We start from the raw sequence: 18287 nt of genomic DNA, 5'->3' as shown, positions 1-18287 counted from the left end.
CTCAGTTATTAAAAAATCATTTAACTCACTGCTATAGTTTAATACACCTCTTGTATTTGCCTCCCCAAGTAACTCCTCATGTATAAATGTAGATTCAAAATGCTCATTCAGTTTGTTAGCTACCTGAGCAGGGTCATCATCCGTTGAACCATTGATATCAAGTGGACCAATCTGATTTATTTCCTTCCTTCTAGAGTTTACACAAGTAAAGAACAACATTTTGATGATTTTCTTTGCATCCTTTGCCAGAGATTTCTCATAATCTGCCTTTGCCTGCCTAACCTCCTTTGTGACTTGGCTACAGACCAGCTTATATCAATCATAGACTTCCATATCACCTCTTAATTTATATATCCCATGCATTTTTACTCTCTGCCATGTATCATTAGTTTATCTTAATCCATGTAGACCTAAACCTTGAACAATATTTCTTAGTTTGATCTGAAAAGCCTAGTAGCTTCCAAAATTAATTCTTTGATTGCTTCCCATTTTGGATTTGCTCTTGGTAGCATCAACAGTTGGTCCCACCGTATAGAATTTAAAAACTGTCTCAGACCACCGCAGTCACCTTTACGAAAGCAAAAACTCTTCCCTTTACCCCTGATGGTAGTTACCTCTTTAAGTAAATCCCACATCAGCACACTATGGTCACTGCCACCTAGTAGCTCCTTTATCTGCAGATTCTTAAAATATTAATATATGAAGAATTGTTACTGATAATCGAATCAAGAATATTACTCCCTCTGGATGCCTCCCAAACGTTTTGCTGTAGCAAACAATCATCCAGTAAATCCACAAAAGCCTTGCTAACATGCAAATGAACAACCCACAAGTACCAGTCAATATCTCGGAAATAAATTAAAATCCCCTATTATAAGGCAATCTGATTTACTGGCCCACTCTATTTCTCTGTACAGCTGTTCATTATACTCATCAGAGTCAGTAGACCTATAGCACACTCTTACTTTCAATTTCACTTTCCCCGTGCTTATGTCACACCAAACTGACTCAACACTGCACTGTCCACCCATGTCAGCTTGATGCACTTCCTTAGATTTTATGTGTTTCTTAACCAATAGCATAAGCCCTCCTCCCTTCCTATCCTGTCTGTCCCTCCTGTACACATTGTACTCCCCAAATTCCAATTCTGCATTCTCTATATCTGTATGTGTCTGATATCCCAACAATATCTGCCTTTGATGTTTTGACCAGCACCTGACCAGCAAATTTATTTTCTACACTCCTAGCATTGGTGTTCTCACAAGTATACATGTACCTGTTCTTATTCTTACTATCCTAACATAACTCAATACACCTCTGGCAGTAAGCTAGAAAATCTTGTAATAACTGAGAGTAAAGTGGAGGAGAAATTGTTGAAGATAAATACAAGAAAGGCACCTGGGGTGGATGGGATCTATCCAGTTATATTAAAGGAGGCAGCAAGGGAAGTAAGCAAGCCCTTAGCCATAATTATGAGAGCTTCCTTGGACTCAGGGGAAGTACCCATGGACTGGAGATGTGCAAATGTGACCCCAATTCACAAAGGAGGATCAAAGGGCGACACAAGTAATTATAGAGTAATTACTTGTGTTACTAATTATAGAGTAATTACTTGTGTCGCCTAGAGAAGCACTGCAGGATCATCTAGACAAGACTTCGATTATAGCTCAGACACAGCATGGATTTGTTAAGGGGAAGTCTTGCCTGACCAACTTGATTGGATACTATGATGTAGCCACAAAAGAACTGGATGCAGGGAATAACTTTGATATTATATACTTGGATCTTAGAAAGGCTTTTGATACTGTTGCACATGGAAGACTGCTGCACAAATTGGAGCAGTGTGGCATTGGGGCCAAATTGCTGCTATGGTTAAATGGGTGGTTGAGGGGGAGAAGACAGAGAATGGTAATCAATGGACAGTGCTCATCGTGGACTAATATTATTAGTGGAGTCCCTCAGGGTTCAGTATTGGGTCCATTATTGTTTTCTGTATTTATAAATGATATGGATGATGGTATATCAAGCTTAATGTCCAAGTTTGCAGACGATACGAAGGTTGGCAGGGTTGTCAAGGACACTACTGACACTATGCTACTGCAACAGGATCTGGAAAGGTTGAGCAGATGGGCTGAGAGGTGGCAAATGAAGTTTAACATTGACAAATGTAAAGTACTGCATATGGGAAACAGCAACCCTAGAGCAACGTATCAACTCTGTGGTACTACAGTGGCAGTGGTAGAGAATGAAAGGGAACTGGGGGTGGTTGTGCAGGCAGATATGAAGTTTTCTGAGCAGTGCAGATGGGCTGCAAGAGTAGCTCATGGAGTATTGTCAATGATATACAGGAATTTTTCCAGCAGGGATAAGGAGGTGATTATTGCCTTGTATAAGGCAATGGTCAAGCCACACCTAGAGTACTGTATACAGGTCTGGAGGCCTCATTTCAAAAAGGATGTAGAGATGTTGGAACGAGTATAGAGAAGGGCAACAAGATTAGTGAATGGGACAAGGGGTGCTCTTACAAAGAAAGGCTTAAGTTTTGCAAATTACAGTGTCTGGAGACTAGGTACCAGCGAGGTGATCTGATAGAGGTGTATAAAGCCTTGAATGGTTTGAGCATGCTCAATGCTAATGGTATTCTTCCTCTTGCTCAGAATAATCACCTGAGAGGGCATAAATTCAAATTGAGGAAAGACAGATATAGGATAGACGTGAGGAAATTTGCCTTTAGCCAGCGGGTGGTTGGTTGATGGAACAGACTTCCATCCCTCGTCGTGGAAGTTGATAGCCTAAATAAGTTTAAGGCTCAGCTGGACAGGTATTTCAAACGAACAGAAGGGTGAAGTGGAAGTGGTTATTTTTTATGTATTTATTTATTTTTTTTTTTTTTTGGCTGTTGTTGCATAAGCTTGCTTTCTTGCATCAAATGCCTCTACTAAGGCTAATGCTAATTTGTTCCACAATGACTCCCAGAAGTCTCTGAAATCCCTGGCACCTTAGAAGCAGACAATAGAATCACTTTCTATTGTCTGCTTCTAATCACTATTGGCAACAATAGAAGCAGAGCAAGAATCACTTTTACCTATGCCTACTGTTAGTCTATTAATCCATGTATCCCCCCCCCCCAAGCTACTGGTTTTTCTGATCCACCTAACACTGCCTCGATAGTTTCGGCAAATGTTCTTGCACCCTTTCTATTTAAGTGTATCCCATCCCTGTAGAAGCAGAGTCTCCTGTTAGCACAGACCATGCTGAAAAAAATTCTACCCCATAAGCCTTGCACAATCTCTCCAGGGCTGAATTGATTAACAAAGCTCTCATCACATACTCCCTCCTATTGTGTCTGGGCAGAATTGCAGACACCTTCAAATTCAACCGTAACTTGCAGCTTGTTTTTTTCAACATTGTCTTGTTCTTGTTGATTACAGTACTGATCTTGTTGGTCAGTACTGGTAATAAAGAGATCTGCTAGTAAGAGATCTGCAGATCTGTTACTCTTAATGTCATTAGTTCCAACATGTACAACAGTATTACCTTTTATGCCCTTAAAAGATGATATCTGCTGTACAAAGTCATCAACTTTTGCCCCTGGCAGACACACCCTGGTCCTGTTCCACCTATCCTTTTTGCACAATATATTCTCGTTTCCTTGACTATAGTGTTACCGAGAACATTTAGAATGCATGCATGGGGGGTGCCATAATTTCAAATTGAGGAAAGATGGTTCCAGGACAGTTGTGTTGGGGTTTGCCTTTAGCCAAGAGGTGGTTGTTTGTTGGAACAAAATTCCATCTGGTATTGTGGAAGTGGGCAGGTTGAATAAATTCAATGAAGAACTAGAGAAATTTTTGGAAGGGAAGGAGAGGTGATGTGGGTTGGTGTTTTTTTTTTTTTTTTTTTTTTCCCCCCCCTGGCTGATGTTTTATAAGTTTTCTTTCTTTCATCATATGCCACTACAACCAATAATACTAATATTAATAATCTGGCATGTGGCTGTTCCTGAAACAGGCTGCCAGAGCAGTCTCACCTTTAAACAAATATCACTTAACCTTTTGGCAAAGGGCACCTCCGTAGCCAGGTGAGCAGGAGCAGCAGTGCGTAGCACATGCTTCTTGATTAGACCAGGGTTCAAGCCCATGAGCCACCAAATACGGAGGATGCAGAAAGGTCAGGGAATGACCACTGCATATCCCCGGAGCAAAGTGGCCTTAGTTGCTAATGCTCCTAAAAACCAAACAACAACAGCCCTTTTGGCAAGGCCATGTATTTAAAAAAAAAATCGCTCATTTGTAAGGCAAGTTTCCTCTGCTGTAAGAATAAAGACCATTGCATTATCAGTGCAGTTTAAATCTTTCTTGCCAAAAAAATGGATGAGAGATGAAGTATCCCTATTCATATAGCCTTAGCTGTAACTTTGAATCGCTCTCTCAGTGGTAACTCTTATCAGTAAACTTCATAACATTGCTTGAGCCTCTTGCGAATTATACAAAGTGCTAGCCACATAGTGCTTGCATATGCTGGTGACTGACATCACTCTAGGTTAGCCGAGAGCTAAGAGAGAGAGAGACCAAAAATGCCCAGTGTAGGTACAGTTTAAAAAGTGTACGCTTCATTAAATCTGTGATTATTCTCTTCCATAAACAGCAGCATACTACAGCACACAAACATAGATTTAATTTCTTACTCCCAAGGTTTTTTTTTGCTGCCATTATTCAGTAGTCCATACATCTCATCAGATGCATGACTAAAGTAGAGAGAGAGAGAGAGAGAGAGAGAAACAACAGGCGGCTCAAAGGCACTCATTTGGCTTCTCATGTTGTCTGTACTAACATTATGAAAGCGAATGTCTTATGATTATGAGTGACCTTAATAACTTGTGTTTTTCTTTGTTTATAGTTATAATGGTAGTAATATAATAGTTATAATGGTAAAAACAAAACCTATCCATCTTTGTAATTACATGCAAGCAGTCGATCAAATTTCTCCACAGTACGTTATTAAAAGTAAAATTTCATGTCATCTGATAAAAATTGCCAGCTAAGGTAAAGAAAGCCAACACGAGAACAATAGGAAATGTTGAATAACTTACACAGAAAATTAGTTTCCCAACACCGGATTCTAGCACTGCTCGCTCGGTAAACAGACGGTAGGTGTTATTGGTCTGGAGCCGAAATTGAGAAGGATATATATTGATTGACAGGTAGGTGTAGCAAACGATGAAATGATTGGTGGTGGGGACGACAGTCTACTGTGTAGTCATTGGTTGGCATTATAAAGTGCATTTATGAGTAAAGAACTGTGCATAATAGTTTTGTGGTGAATGGTAAACAGGTAATAGTAGTGATGAATCTTTTAAAGATGGAAGAAATTTGTAAGGAAAATAAAATTGATTGATTTTTTTATGAAAACTAAATTAATAAAAGTTTCGTTCTGTTCATTTTTATGTTCTTCGTTCTGTTCATTTTTATGTTCTTCGTTCTGTTCATTTTTATGTTCTTCATTATGTTTTTTTTTTCTAATTATTATAAGCAGATTTTTGGAGTTCATGAGTGTTTTTACTATACTGTTGATTTAGGTTTGGTTACGAAAAAAAGGAAAAGGTTTCTTTATTTTTCATTATATTTCATAACCTGACCTTAAAAATAAAAGTACAGTAATAAAAAATTAATATTTTGTTAATAAAGAATTTATGTGCTAGTCCACCCATGATTCTAAAGAAAAATGGATAGGTTACGCCCTCCATTTTGGAAGGGATTCAAGCTCCCATGGAATTCAAGTGGGGTTCAGTTAACCTTACCTTTTTACACCATTAGTGCATATTATTGAACAAAAAAATAAAAATACAGTCATGAAAAAATGTATTTTTTTATGAATGTATTTCTAAATATGACTGTGATTCTAAAGCAAAAAGGTTTTTACCCCCTCCACTTCTGGAGGGGGTCAACCTCCCATGGGATTCAAGTGGAAGTAACCTGACCTTTTTTCACCTTTATGGTAAGCATTCATTAGGGCAAGTTACCATTAGTACTTCTGAGTGCTACCAAAGTGATAATAAACTGATGTTATCATGTGTTATGTTCGTACACCAATCAGCACATCATTTGCCATGCCTACCTGTCAATCAATATATCGTTCTTGACTTTGCTCCAGACCAATAACACCTACCGTCTATTTACCAAGTAAGCAGCATTAGAGTGCCGTATCACGAAACTAATTTTCCGCGTAAGTTATCCGATGTTTCCCGTCATTCTCATGTTGGCTTTCTTTACCTTCGCCAAATTGCCTTATTGTTCTTTAAGATTAGTTAATGTTTTTCTTATTCTCCATTGTGAAAATATTTCTTCTCTGAAACACTTCAGTTGATATTCTTACAACAGTTGCTAAGTCTATGTTTATTAAGATTTGTTCATTTAATAAATTGAATGTTATTTGCATTTTAATCACTAATACTATCAGTTTAAACGTTTACAGATATAAATAGGTTCACATATTAGTATTCATTGAAATGTGCTGCTTCAACACTGCTCTACCAATAGGTATCACCTCTCAAAAAATTCGGAAAATTTTAAAATCTGCCACCCTCAGTTCCTGAGGGTGCTGGATTTTAAAGAGTTTACTGTGTATGAAATAAAAGCACTTCATTTCAAATAGAGAAAAGTTAGCATACTGTGTAAAGTTTATAATTGATTTATTACTGATAGTATAAAAATCATACATTTTCTCCTTAGCTTCTTCGGTGAATATAATCCTGCTATTAAACAACAAAAATTAATAGATCAAATTTGCAAATCGAGTGTTTGTCAATTTGGTCTGAAGTTGGTAATAATTGGATACTTTAAGTTCTTGTATCAGCAGTTTGAGAAATTCCACTCTCTGAAAATGTATGAGTAATTCACTTTAATAAATTTATTATACTTTGAAAATTAATGAACTTATAACATTATAATTAATAATGATATGATAGGGTATACAAATGTACAGATTTCATATGATTGCTCTTCCCTTCAGGCACTCGCAACAACAGCCTAGTAACAGGAAGCCAAGCAATTTATTTAGGTATAGGAACACAGAAGGCGCCAGCTGCTGTAGTGGGTTTGCAATTCAAGCATTCTTCTTTTGCTGACTTATTTTTTAATGCCACAGGAAAGGTATGTAACTTTAAATTTTTTTCTTCTTAGGTAGTTCATTCCTGTCTTTTGATTTTTTTGCTATACTTTAATCTAAAGTTGAAAAAAAAAAAACTAGCCTCTACAAATTTAAAGTTCTCTTTGGACATTTTTGTTTGGTAAGCAGTCTTGATGATGTTGCCAAATTTGTTATCAACTATTATGTGATAATTGGCTAATCTGACATTATAAATCTGAGCACCTTATTTTCAAGCTGGTTCCAATAAAGTATTCTATCAGTCCTCAGCCCACTCACATTAGAATACAACCTATTCCAGTTCCCCCAACACCCATATTTTGGGTGTTGGGGAACTGGAATAACAATTCTACTGTAAGCAGCAATGATGTATTCTATAGAGGTAAAGTAAGGAAAATGTTGCTTAGTCTCCACTCATTAAATATATCAGAATAATTTGAATTATTGGTAGGTCTTCATATGCAGAGTGTATGGGTATCAGAGACATGGTGTCACTCAGACATAAGGGATGCATAATTTGAATATGGGGAATGCTGTGTGTACAGAAAGAAAAGACAGGGCAAAAGAGGGAGTAATGCTCATGATTAAGAAGCACAGAATCTAATGCAGTGCACCCAGATGATGTGGATAGGCAGTATAATGTTTGTTTGATTTGGTGTAATACGCTACAAAAACAAAACTGAAAGTAGGAGACTATTATAGCCAAAACGACTCTGATGAGTAAAAAGAACAACTGTACAGACAATATAGTAGGTGAAAAGTGCTGTTCAGATACTGAATAAACCTTTTGTGTTTGTCACTTAAACAGTAATAAGACTTTTGTGGGTCCCCGGGTGCCAAGCTTTCCGTGGCCAAGCGATTCCAGTGCGTTTTCCAAAGCGTTTTTCTACAGAGAACATTTGAGCGAACAGTTTCTATTTTAGTTTGAAAAACCGTTTTCTTGATTTCTATAGCATAGTAGCTCTCTCGCACTACAAGAAGTAGGCAGAAGCCCAGAAAGGGAAACCACCTTTCCGTTTTTTCTATTAGTACTAACTCAGCCGCTTGGTCACCTCGTGGCACTGCTCCTGCCTCCCCGTAGCGGGGCCGGAAACCTGGGCGGTAAAGATAAACCCCCAGAGCCAAAAGGAGCTGTCATGGATTCACACAATTTTTCACCCTTAGAGCCTTCAAGCTCAAGACAAGAATCCTGTCATGATAATATTAATCAACCAAAAAGGCTTCGAACTGAATCACAGCGTCCAGACATCCCTGATTTTCTTGTGATACACTCTCTGTCCACGCAGCCCGTGGGCAAGTTATCACCATTTATGATTCAAAGACATCTAGAATCTAATGCAGGATCACCAAAAATGGTGAAGCGACTACAATCAGGAGATCTCCTAGTTGAAACAGCCACATCCAAACATTCTGAGTGGTTATTAAAAACGACTACATTTGGTGGATTACCAGTGTCTGTTACTCTTCACAATACCTTAAATTCATCTAAAGGAGTCATCACAGAAAGGGACTTAATTACAGTGTCTGAGGAGGAATTAGTCCAAGAACTTAGCAAGTCAAAAGGTAATCTCTGCTAAAAGAATTATGACAAAAAAAGATGGAAATCTCATTCCAACTCGTTCCATCATTTTAACTTTTAGTACTCCTGATTTGCCATCCTCAGTAAAAGCTGGATATTTAAATTGTCGAATTCGTCCATACATCCCAAATCCTCTTTGCTGTTTTAAATGCCAGAAATATGGCCATTCACAGCAGGCATGCAGAGGTGACGCCATCTGTCCTATTTGTGGAGCAAAAGATCATACACAGGCATATTGTCCAGCCGCAATTCCCATTTTCCCCAACTGCAAAGGCAATCACCCTGCCTTTTCTAAATCATGTGAGATGTGGAAAACAGGTAGGACAATCCAAAAATACAAAGTAGAACATAAAGTCACATATCCTGAGGCACGCAGACAAATAATGTTGACCATGCCAAGTCCATCATATGCCTCGAACCCGCAGTTTTCATACAACTGCAATTCAAACAGATGTTCAATACCGCCCAACGTCTCGCTAGCTAATTGGGTTAAAACAACCTTATCAACCACTGGAAAAGAAAAAACTAAAACCAGCCATGCCACCAACACCCCAATTAGTATCCCAACTGATACTGTGACGGTCTCAAATGACGCAGAAAGATTTAAACCCAATAAAGACTCTAAGGAAACTGATCCACCAACCAACACTATGGAAGTTGATATACACCAAAATTATGAAGACCCTATCCTAGAACTCCATGCCAATGACACTATGGATACTGGACGTCCATTATTCCCAAAAAAAGACCGAAAAAAATGCCCTGCACATAAAAAACAGTCAGATGAATCATCTTCAGCCAAACCAAAATAATGCCTAACATCATACAGTGGAATTGTAGAGGACTAAGCAGCCATTCTGATGACATAAGGGATTTAATCTCTCAGTTTAATCCCATAGGTATATGCCTACAGGAAACATTCTTGTCACCCCAAGTTTCGCCGAAATTCTCAAACTTTATGATATACAGACGAGACAGAAGCCCAGAGTCTCCTGCCCGTGTAGGAGTGCCATTCTTGTAAATACTAACATACCGTCCAGACCGATCCAATTAAGAACCAGCCTAGAAGCTGTGGCAGCTCGGATTGCAGTTGGTATTTCAGTTACCATTGTTTTGATTTATATTCCACCATCGCTATCACTGGCCCAATCAGAACTTGACAACCTCATTGCACAACTTCCAACTCCAATTTGTCTTTTCGGCGACTTTAATGGACACCATCCATTGTGGGGATTGGCTACAATGGACAGAAGAGGCAAGTTGATCGAGGAATTTATAAATAATAATGACCTAAATTTATTAAACTCTGGATCTCCTACCTACATCCACCTACCTACAGGATCTACTTCTCAAATTGACTTGTCAGTTTGCTCACCTTCCATCTTTCCAATCATGACATGGTCTGTATTAACTGATCCTTTTAGCAGTGATCACTTTCCGATCATTTGATCCGAGCATTTTTGGGAGAAGCAGCACCAGATCTCCCCGGACAATGCTATCATCACCGATCGGGTGCATAAGTTCTGGGACCGCAAGTGGCTCGAGAGTTTGCGGAGCTGTTCCATAGTGAACATTAATAGAGATAGAGGAACGCGGATCCATCCCCTCTTTGAGGCTACTATCCTCAGAAGGGATGAACGGTTCCATATGACCCACTCTCGAGCCACTTCCGATTCCATAACACAAGAGAACGGAACATGTGGGAATGAAACACGTGATGAGTACCGTGAACCTGCTGGTATTTAAAGACGCACTGCAGAACAAAGAAAATACCGCTAAAGAAGAAGGCAGGAGCCTTCGAAAGCTATGGGTTTTATCGCTTTTAATTTAGTATATTTTAATGTATTTTATTGTTCTTAACCCGGTATATTTTAATGTATATTTTATATGTATATTTCATATATTTTAGTTGTAAAGTTAAATATAATTTATTGTAAATACAGGCAAATATAATTTATTATAAATATGTAGTTATCAAGATTCTAGTTTTTGTTTGTCTAGATGATCCTGCAGTGCTTCTTTAACCAGAGCCTCTATTAATTTCCCTGAAACAAAAGTGAAACTAACAGGTCTGTAATTACTTGTGTCGCCCTTTGTTCCTCCCTTGTGAATTGGGGTCGCATTTGCACATCTCCAGTCCATGGGTACCTCCCCTGAATCCAAGGAATAATTCCAAGAAGGAAATGTATTTAAATTGTTGACCTCCAATACAACAGATGAAAGTTTGTTCCAACTATCAACCATCGGCTGGCTAAAGGCAAATTTCCACACATCTATTCTACAATTATCTTTCCTTAATTTGAATTTATGCCCCTCAAGCGAGTAATCTCAGCAAGAGTAAGAATCCCATTCGTAACAAGCTTGCTAAAACCATTCAAGGCCTTATACACCTCAATTAGATCACTTTGCAAGTGCCTGGTCTCCAGAAGCTGCAACCTACAGAGCTTAAGCCTTTCTTGGTAACACCAACCCTTTCTTCCACTCACAAATCTCATTGCTCTTCTCTGTACTCATTTCATCTTTCCTAAAACAAGGCCTCCAGACCTGTATGCAGTATGCAAGGTGCAGCCTGACCATTGCCTTATAAAAAAAGGACAATCAACCCCTTATCCCTCCAAGCAAAATTCCTGTATATCATTGACACTGACACGACACCATGAGCTACTCTTGCTGCTTGTCTGCACTGCTCAGAAAACTTCATATCTGACTGCACAATTATCCCAGCTCCTTTTAATTCTCCACTATCCTGAGTGTAGTACCACACAGTCAGTACATTATTCTGGGGTTACTGCTACCCATATGCAGTACTTTACATTTGTCAATGGAAACTTCAGTTGCCACCTTTCAGCCCATCTGTACAACGTTTCAAGTTCCTTTTGCAGTAGCTTACTATCATTACTGATAGTAAGCTACTGCAAAAGTAAGCTACTATCATTACTGTCATTATCAACCCTGCCAACCTTCGTATCATCTGGAAACAGGCAGTAAGCTTGATATACCTTCATCAATATCATTGATAAATACAGAAAACAACAATGTGCCCTACACAGACCCCTGGGGGCTCCATTAATAATATTAGTCCCCGAAGAGCAGTGTCCATTGATAACTACTCTCTGTCTTATTCAACTAAACCATCCTTTTATCCATTGTAGCAACTTGCCCCTAATGCTATATTGCTCCAATTTGCACAGTAGTCTTCCGCATGCAACAGTATCAAAAGCTTTCCTAATATCCAAGTAGATGATATCAAAATTTCTTGCATCCAGTTCCTTTGTGACGACATCATAGTATCCAATCAAATTTGTCAGAGACTGCCCCTTAACAAACCAATGCTGTGTCTGATCTATAACGGCAGTCTTATCCAGATGATTCTGCATTGCTTCCTTAACCGGTGACTCCATTATTTTCCCTGGAACAGAAGTTAGACTAACAGGTCTGTAATTCTTGTCACCCTTTGATCCCCCTTTGTGAATTGGGGACACATTTGCACATCTCCAGTCCATGGGGACCTCCCCTGAGTCCAAGGAAGCTTTCATGCACCCTTTCATTTCAAGGAAAGTTGATGATAAACTGAATACATGTTTTGTTTCTACATTCACAAGTGCGGAAGTTTTTAGGCATGTGAATGCCACAAGTGTAGTAAATTCTAATAGGGAGCTAAATGATGTTGTGATAACCAAGAGGAAAGTGGAAGAGAAATTCTTTAAGCTAAATGTAAGCAAGTAAATTATTGTACCCAATGTACATTTCAGGCACACTGATTTTTTTTTTCTTATATTAAATATATATTTTTTTTTATTTTCTAAAATAGTAATAGCCGTATAATGCAAGGAAGGCACTGGCTTTTGCTGCACTAGCTGAGGGGGGAGGGGACCAGTAGATAAGAATATACAAATTATTTGATGACCTCACATAGGTAATTATCCAGTTGACTTTTGAATTTATTAATTTCGGCCTCAACCACCTGTGTAAGCACTGTTCCAGCAATCAAATGAGTTGCTGGCTAAAAAAAAGCTTCCTGCAATCTAGTCTAAACCTCTTCCTGTGTAATTTGAATTTATGCCGAGTTCTGGAATTTGCTATAAACAGCGAAAATTCTGACTTCATTCATTTTACTAACCCCTCTCAGCGCCTTATAAACCACAACCAGGTCACCTATGAGGTGCCTGGTCGCCAAGCCTTCATATTCGGAGTCTTTCCTCATATGGTTGCCATTTTCCTGAACTCGCCATCCGAGTTGACTGTCTTCGAACCCTTTCAGGAAGCTGAATGTCTTTTTGCAGATAGGGCCTCCATACTTGAACACAGTATCCTAACAGTGGTCTTACAACTGCCTTGTCTCTACTGGATAATGTTTGATAAATCATCAATAGTTCACCTAGATGCCTGTTTAAACTGCTCAGAAAACTTCTTTTTTTTTTTTTTTTTTTTTATGAGAACCCCAAACACGAGAGGTATTATAACCTATAGTACTTAGTACCGTGCTTGGGTTGGAGGTTGAGAAGACGAAAGAAGATATTTGTTGATATTGGACTTGAACTTCTGTAGATTGTAATTTTCAGGAAATACATATGAAGGAAGGTTGTTCCAGAAAACGGCAGTTGAATGAATAAACGAGGAAGATGAAAAGTTGGTTCTGTGGGTTTGAAGTTGGACAGTAAATGGATGTTGGCTGGTGGCGGCACGTGTTCGGACTGTTTTGAAAGAGAGAGCGGGAATTATAGAAGCCAATTCAGAAGAACAGTGCCCATTGAAGTATCTGTAGAAGAGGCATGCAACAGAAACAGTGCGTCTATGAGAAAGTGAGTGGAGAGACTCTGTTAGAGATGAATCATTAATTAACCTAACTGCCCTCTTCTGAATGGAATCAAGAAGCCTGAGAGAGGTTTTGGGGGCACCACCCCAGATGTGGGAACAATATTCCATGTCAGGGCGGATTTGCGATTTATACAGAGTGAGCAGCTGTTTGGGAGAAAAGTAACGCCGAGAGCGAAAGAGAAAACCAAGTTTTTTAGATGCAGAGGAAGCAATATTTGTAATGTGCTTGTGCCAAGAGAGATTAGAAGTCAGGGTAATCCCCAAAAGAGATATATCATTTTGCCTAGAAATCGGAGTGTCACTAAAGATAAGCATAGGAGCAGAAGAATCCTTTTTGCGAGATATAAGACAAGATTGAGTTTTAGAAGGGTTGAAATCAACTAAGTTGTCTTTGCCCCACTGGAGAATTACCTGAAGATCGGCATTTAAGGAATTGGCAGCAGATTTTCGAGAACTTGAAGCTGATTGAGCTGGACAAGGTTTCTCAAATGGAAAGTGGAATGCAATGTGCTATCATCGGCAAAACTATGGATAGGATTTCCAGTCAATGGAAGAAGGTCATTAATATACAAGAGGAAAAGAATGAGGGAAAGAACTGAACCTTGGGGAATACCGGTATTAGTGGAGAAGTTAGAAGACAGAGAGCCATCCACCATCACCCTCAGTGAGCGATCAGAGAGAAAACTGGATAACCAATTACTAAAAACAGTTGGCAAACCATAAGATGGAAGCTTGTTTAGAAGGCCTTTATGCCAAACACGATCAAAAGCCTTTGAGATGTCAAGAGCAGCTACTTGTGTTTCACCAAACCTTTCCATTGAATTAGTCCATAAATGGGTAACATAAGCCAGAATATCACCAGTGGATCGACACTGACGGAATCCATACTGGCGATCGTTGATCAGTCGGAAGGTTTCTAGGTAGTTTAAGAGTTGGCGGTTAATTGATTTCTCCATTACTTTAGAAAGAGTAGAAGTAATTCCAATTTTTTTTTTTTTTTTTTTGATTTGGTAGTTGTTGGCGCATCGGCTTCTGTGGCCATATTGCACCTCCAAAGGTTTTTGCAGTACAGTGATCCAAGCCCGAGGCGGGAATCGAACCCGCGACCTTTGGGTTGCCGGGCAGGTACTTTACCCACTCGGCTAGCCCGGTCGGCGTAATTCCAATGGGACGATAATTGGATGGGAGGGATTTGTCACCCTTTTTAGGAACTGGCTGGATATGAGCAAATTTCCAAGCAGAAGGAAAAACACCTTTGGAATAAGAAAGTGAAAAAAGGCGGCAAAGAATAGGAGTAAGTTCAGGAGCACAGGTTTTGAGAACAAGTGGAGAAATACCATCAGGACCTGGAGCTTTCTTAGCATCAAGATTCATCAAAATCCTTCTGATATCCTTTTGACGGAAGACCACAGGAGGCATTGAATGGAGCGTGTTAGGAATGGTGGGAGGTGTTTTAGCAAGATCATTAATACATGAGTTAGAAGAAAAATGGGATGCTAGCAGGTCAGCTTTACCCTTGGCTGGAGTGACAACAGAACCGTCTGGTTTGGACAGAAGTGGAAGCAGAGATGGGCAAAAGTTGCGGCCAATAGCTTTGGCAAGAGACCAGAATGCTCAGCTACCATTAGGGCAAGAAGCAAGTTTTCTACTCTTAGCCTGTTCAAACTCTAGTTTGGACTGATTAATAACTGCTTTACAATTGTTGCGAGCTTTGGTGTAGGCAGAAAATGAAACTGAAGAATTATAAACAAGCCAATTACGATATGTAACAATCTTCTCTTGGACAGCCTTAGCACATTTATTGGAAAACCAAGGTTTAGATAAAGGACGAGATTTTAAAGTGGAGTGTGGGATAAAGGATTCCATTCCTGCAAGAATAATTTCACTGACACGATCTGAGCAAACGTTGACATCAGAAGTTTTGAAACAGTAATTAGACCAAGGAAAAGAAGAAAAGAAGTCTCGCAGGTCATCCCATTTTGCATTCTTGTAATGCCAAACAATACGAGGTTGGGAATAGCCATGAGATAAAGGTTCCATTGGAGAAGAGACAATCACCAAGTTGTGATCTGAAGTGCCTAAAGGACCTTTCACTTCAACCTAGTACTTAGAAGGGTTGTTTGTGAGAAAAAGATCAAGCGTATTGGCTGTATGATTAGGATTGTCTGGTATTCTTGTAGGTAAATGAACAATCTGTGCTAGGTCATTAGTAATTGCAAAAGCCTCAGCATCTCTACCTGCTGGGTCGGTGTGACTAGAAAACGGAAGCCAGCTGGAGTTGTGAACGTTAAAATCACCAAGGAAAATTACCTCACTGTTAGGAAAGTTGGACTGGAGAAAGTCAAGTTGCAAAGAGAGGAAGTCAAAGAGCTCCAAGTGATTAGTGGAGTTGGGAGAACGGTAGAGACAACAGATGAATTTTACACAATGAGGTAGAGAGATTTTAAGCCAGAGAAGATCAAAGAGAGGAGATTCCAAATTGCCAAGTCTCTGACAGGGAATATCAGAACGGACATATGCACAAGTACCACCTTTGAGTCGAAAGGAATCATACAGCAAATAATTTGGACATCTGAGATGAGCAGTAGTTGAATCAACTGATAACTGAGATTCAGTCAGAAAAAGTACATGGGGTTTGGAAGACTGCAAGTGGAAATGGACATCATTGAGATTAGAATTGAGACCACGTATATTTGTGAAATGAATTAGGAAGTCCTTGGGAGGTTTAGATCTTTTCGCAGATAAGCTTGCTCTATTATTTTGACAATTCATGGTGTATTCAATAGTAAGAAAAAGGGGGTGGGACATGCTGTATGAAGTAATGAAATTTTTGGATATGGCGTACATGTGGTAAGAATATACCCAGATCCTTGACATAACGTGGCCTCGACAATGCTCCCCGCATATACACTACTCGGACTCCCTCCGGTCACTATCTGGCAGAGTAGAGGTAGCAAGATTATACACTAGCTGATCCGGAAGCTTCCTAGAGAGTTACCAATAGGTTCAGTCCAGTGTACTAACTAGCGGCCGGCCTGCGAACACCGTTTTAGAGCTGTACCCTCGAAATGTAAGGAATATTGGATCTCGCCACGACATTCATCATAACCTCAAAATTCATCAATCATACTGCATGATGGAAGAGATAGGGAAGGGTTGGCCGGAACATATTTGCTTATTGGCAGTTGTAAGAAGTATTGGCATGAAACAAACAACTTCATGCCAATATTTCTTATTGGCACGAAGCTGTTTGTTCGTTTAAAGGAGTACAAACTGCCGTTCGACAGTTCAAGAGGACTAGCAGTTTAAAGGACAAACATGATCATGATGGCTATGCATAACAATGAAATCACAAGATAAGACTGTAATACTAATTTCTAAATGTGATCAATGACTTACTGCACCTTAAATCTGAGCTGAGTTCTGTGGTAACAGAGAAAATCCCCTGTCTACATCCACTGTGAAACTTTGTCTTATACAAGCAGGACTTCATGGTCTTACAACAGTCCAAAAACCCTTATTAAAACCAGAAAATAAAGAAACAGTTGGCATGGGCTAAGCTATTAATATTGGACAATCAAAAAGTAGAAAAACATACTGTAGATGGATGAATCCAAATTTGAAATGTTTTGATCCAAGCATAGAGTTTATGTGAGATAGTCAACTGAAAAAAAAAAAAAAAAAAAAAAAACCGTGCCACGTTGTTTAGTGCCTACAGTCAAGCACAGTGGTGGTTCCATCATGATCTGGAGTTATTTCCATAATTATGGATTATGGCATTATGAGAATTGAAGGAATTTTAAGAAAAGATGGCTCTAAAAACATTCTTGAACATAATGCAATATCCCGTGGACTTCGACTTCGCAGAAGAAATTTTATATTACAACAAGACAATGAACCGAAACCAGCTCTGAGCTGTGCAGAGACTTTCTAGCAACTACAAAACAGGAGGGGGGGGGGAAATATTGTAAATTATGATGTGGCCACCCAATTGTCTGACTTAAATCCAATAGAGCTTTTCTATTCAATTCAATTTCAATTTATTTCTCTACCTCTTGTAGTTCAACGCTACCTGAGCCTTTGGCCCACCCACATTACAGTCATTATTTATAAATATACTAGATAGTATGAATCAGAGCTGTAATCCTCAATATGTTCTATGTTGATATTAATATTTGCAAAATAATAAGAGGAGTTTACCTCAATATAGTACATAGAACACTTCCGTATCGTATGATACTTTCGTTTTAATTTCTGTAGAGTGTCATATGAAAGTGTTCTATGTACTATATTGGGGTAAACTCCTCTTATTATTTTGAAAGCATTTATAAATATACATTACACAAAACAAAAAAAAAAAAAAACTGATTCATTTGCCACAATAAGCCATATATACAACATTCAGGTAAGATTATCATAATTAAAATTTCATCCTTGAAAAATAAATAACTCTTAAACAAATATATAAATTTCATAAAATCATCCCATAAAGCATCGTGTGCACTGCATAATAAAACAATAATATATATGTGTTCACAATCTCCTAAAAGAATACATTCAATTGTAAACCTATACACCTAAGAAGTAAATCGTCAAAATAAATTAATTAAAATCATATATACAACTTATTTACATATTTATAATCATATTTTCTATCCATACATATTTATAATCATATTTTCTATCCATACATATTTACAATCTGATATTTACACTTTACATATCTATATACACCGATGTGCAA

General features: G+C 38.6%; 1 protein-coding gene across 6 annotated transcripts in view; it reads left to right on the top strand.

The window, feature by feature from the left end:
* The window catches only part of LOC150091205 (voltage-dependent calcium channel subunit alpha-2/delta-3-like), a 1918419-nt gene that overhangs the window by 1646287 nt on the left and 253845 nt on the right, over positions 1-18287 (top strand). For all 6 annotated transcript variants that reach the window (XM_090374703.1, XM_090374689.1, XM_090374699.1 and 3 more), the window contains one exon: positions 7012-7151. In XM_090374703.1, the coding sequence (XP_090230829.1) occupies positions 7012-7151 (140 nt within the window). The remainder of the gene's footprint in view (positions 1-7011; positions 7152-18287) is intronic.

Source organism: Mastigoproctus giganteus, chromosome 1 (assembly GCF_048544385.1).
Source record: "Mastigoproctus giganteus isolate SK-2022 chromosome 1, ASM4854438v1, whole genome shotgun sequence".
In the NCBI taxonomy this organism is placed as follows: Eukaryota; Metazoa; Arthropoda; class Arachnida; order Uropygi; family Thelyphonidae; genus Mastigoproctus; species Mastigoproctus giganteus.
This window is presented reverse-complemented; position numbering and strand designations above follow the sequence as displayed.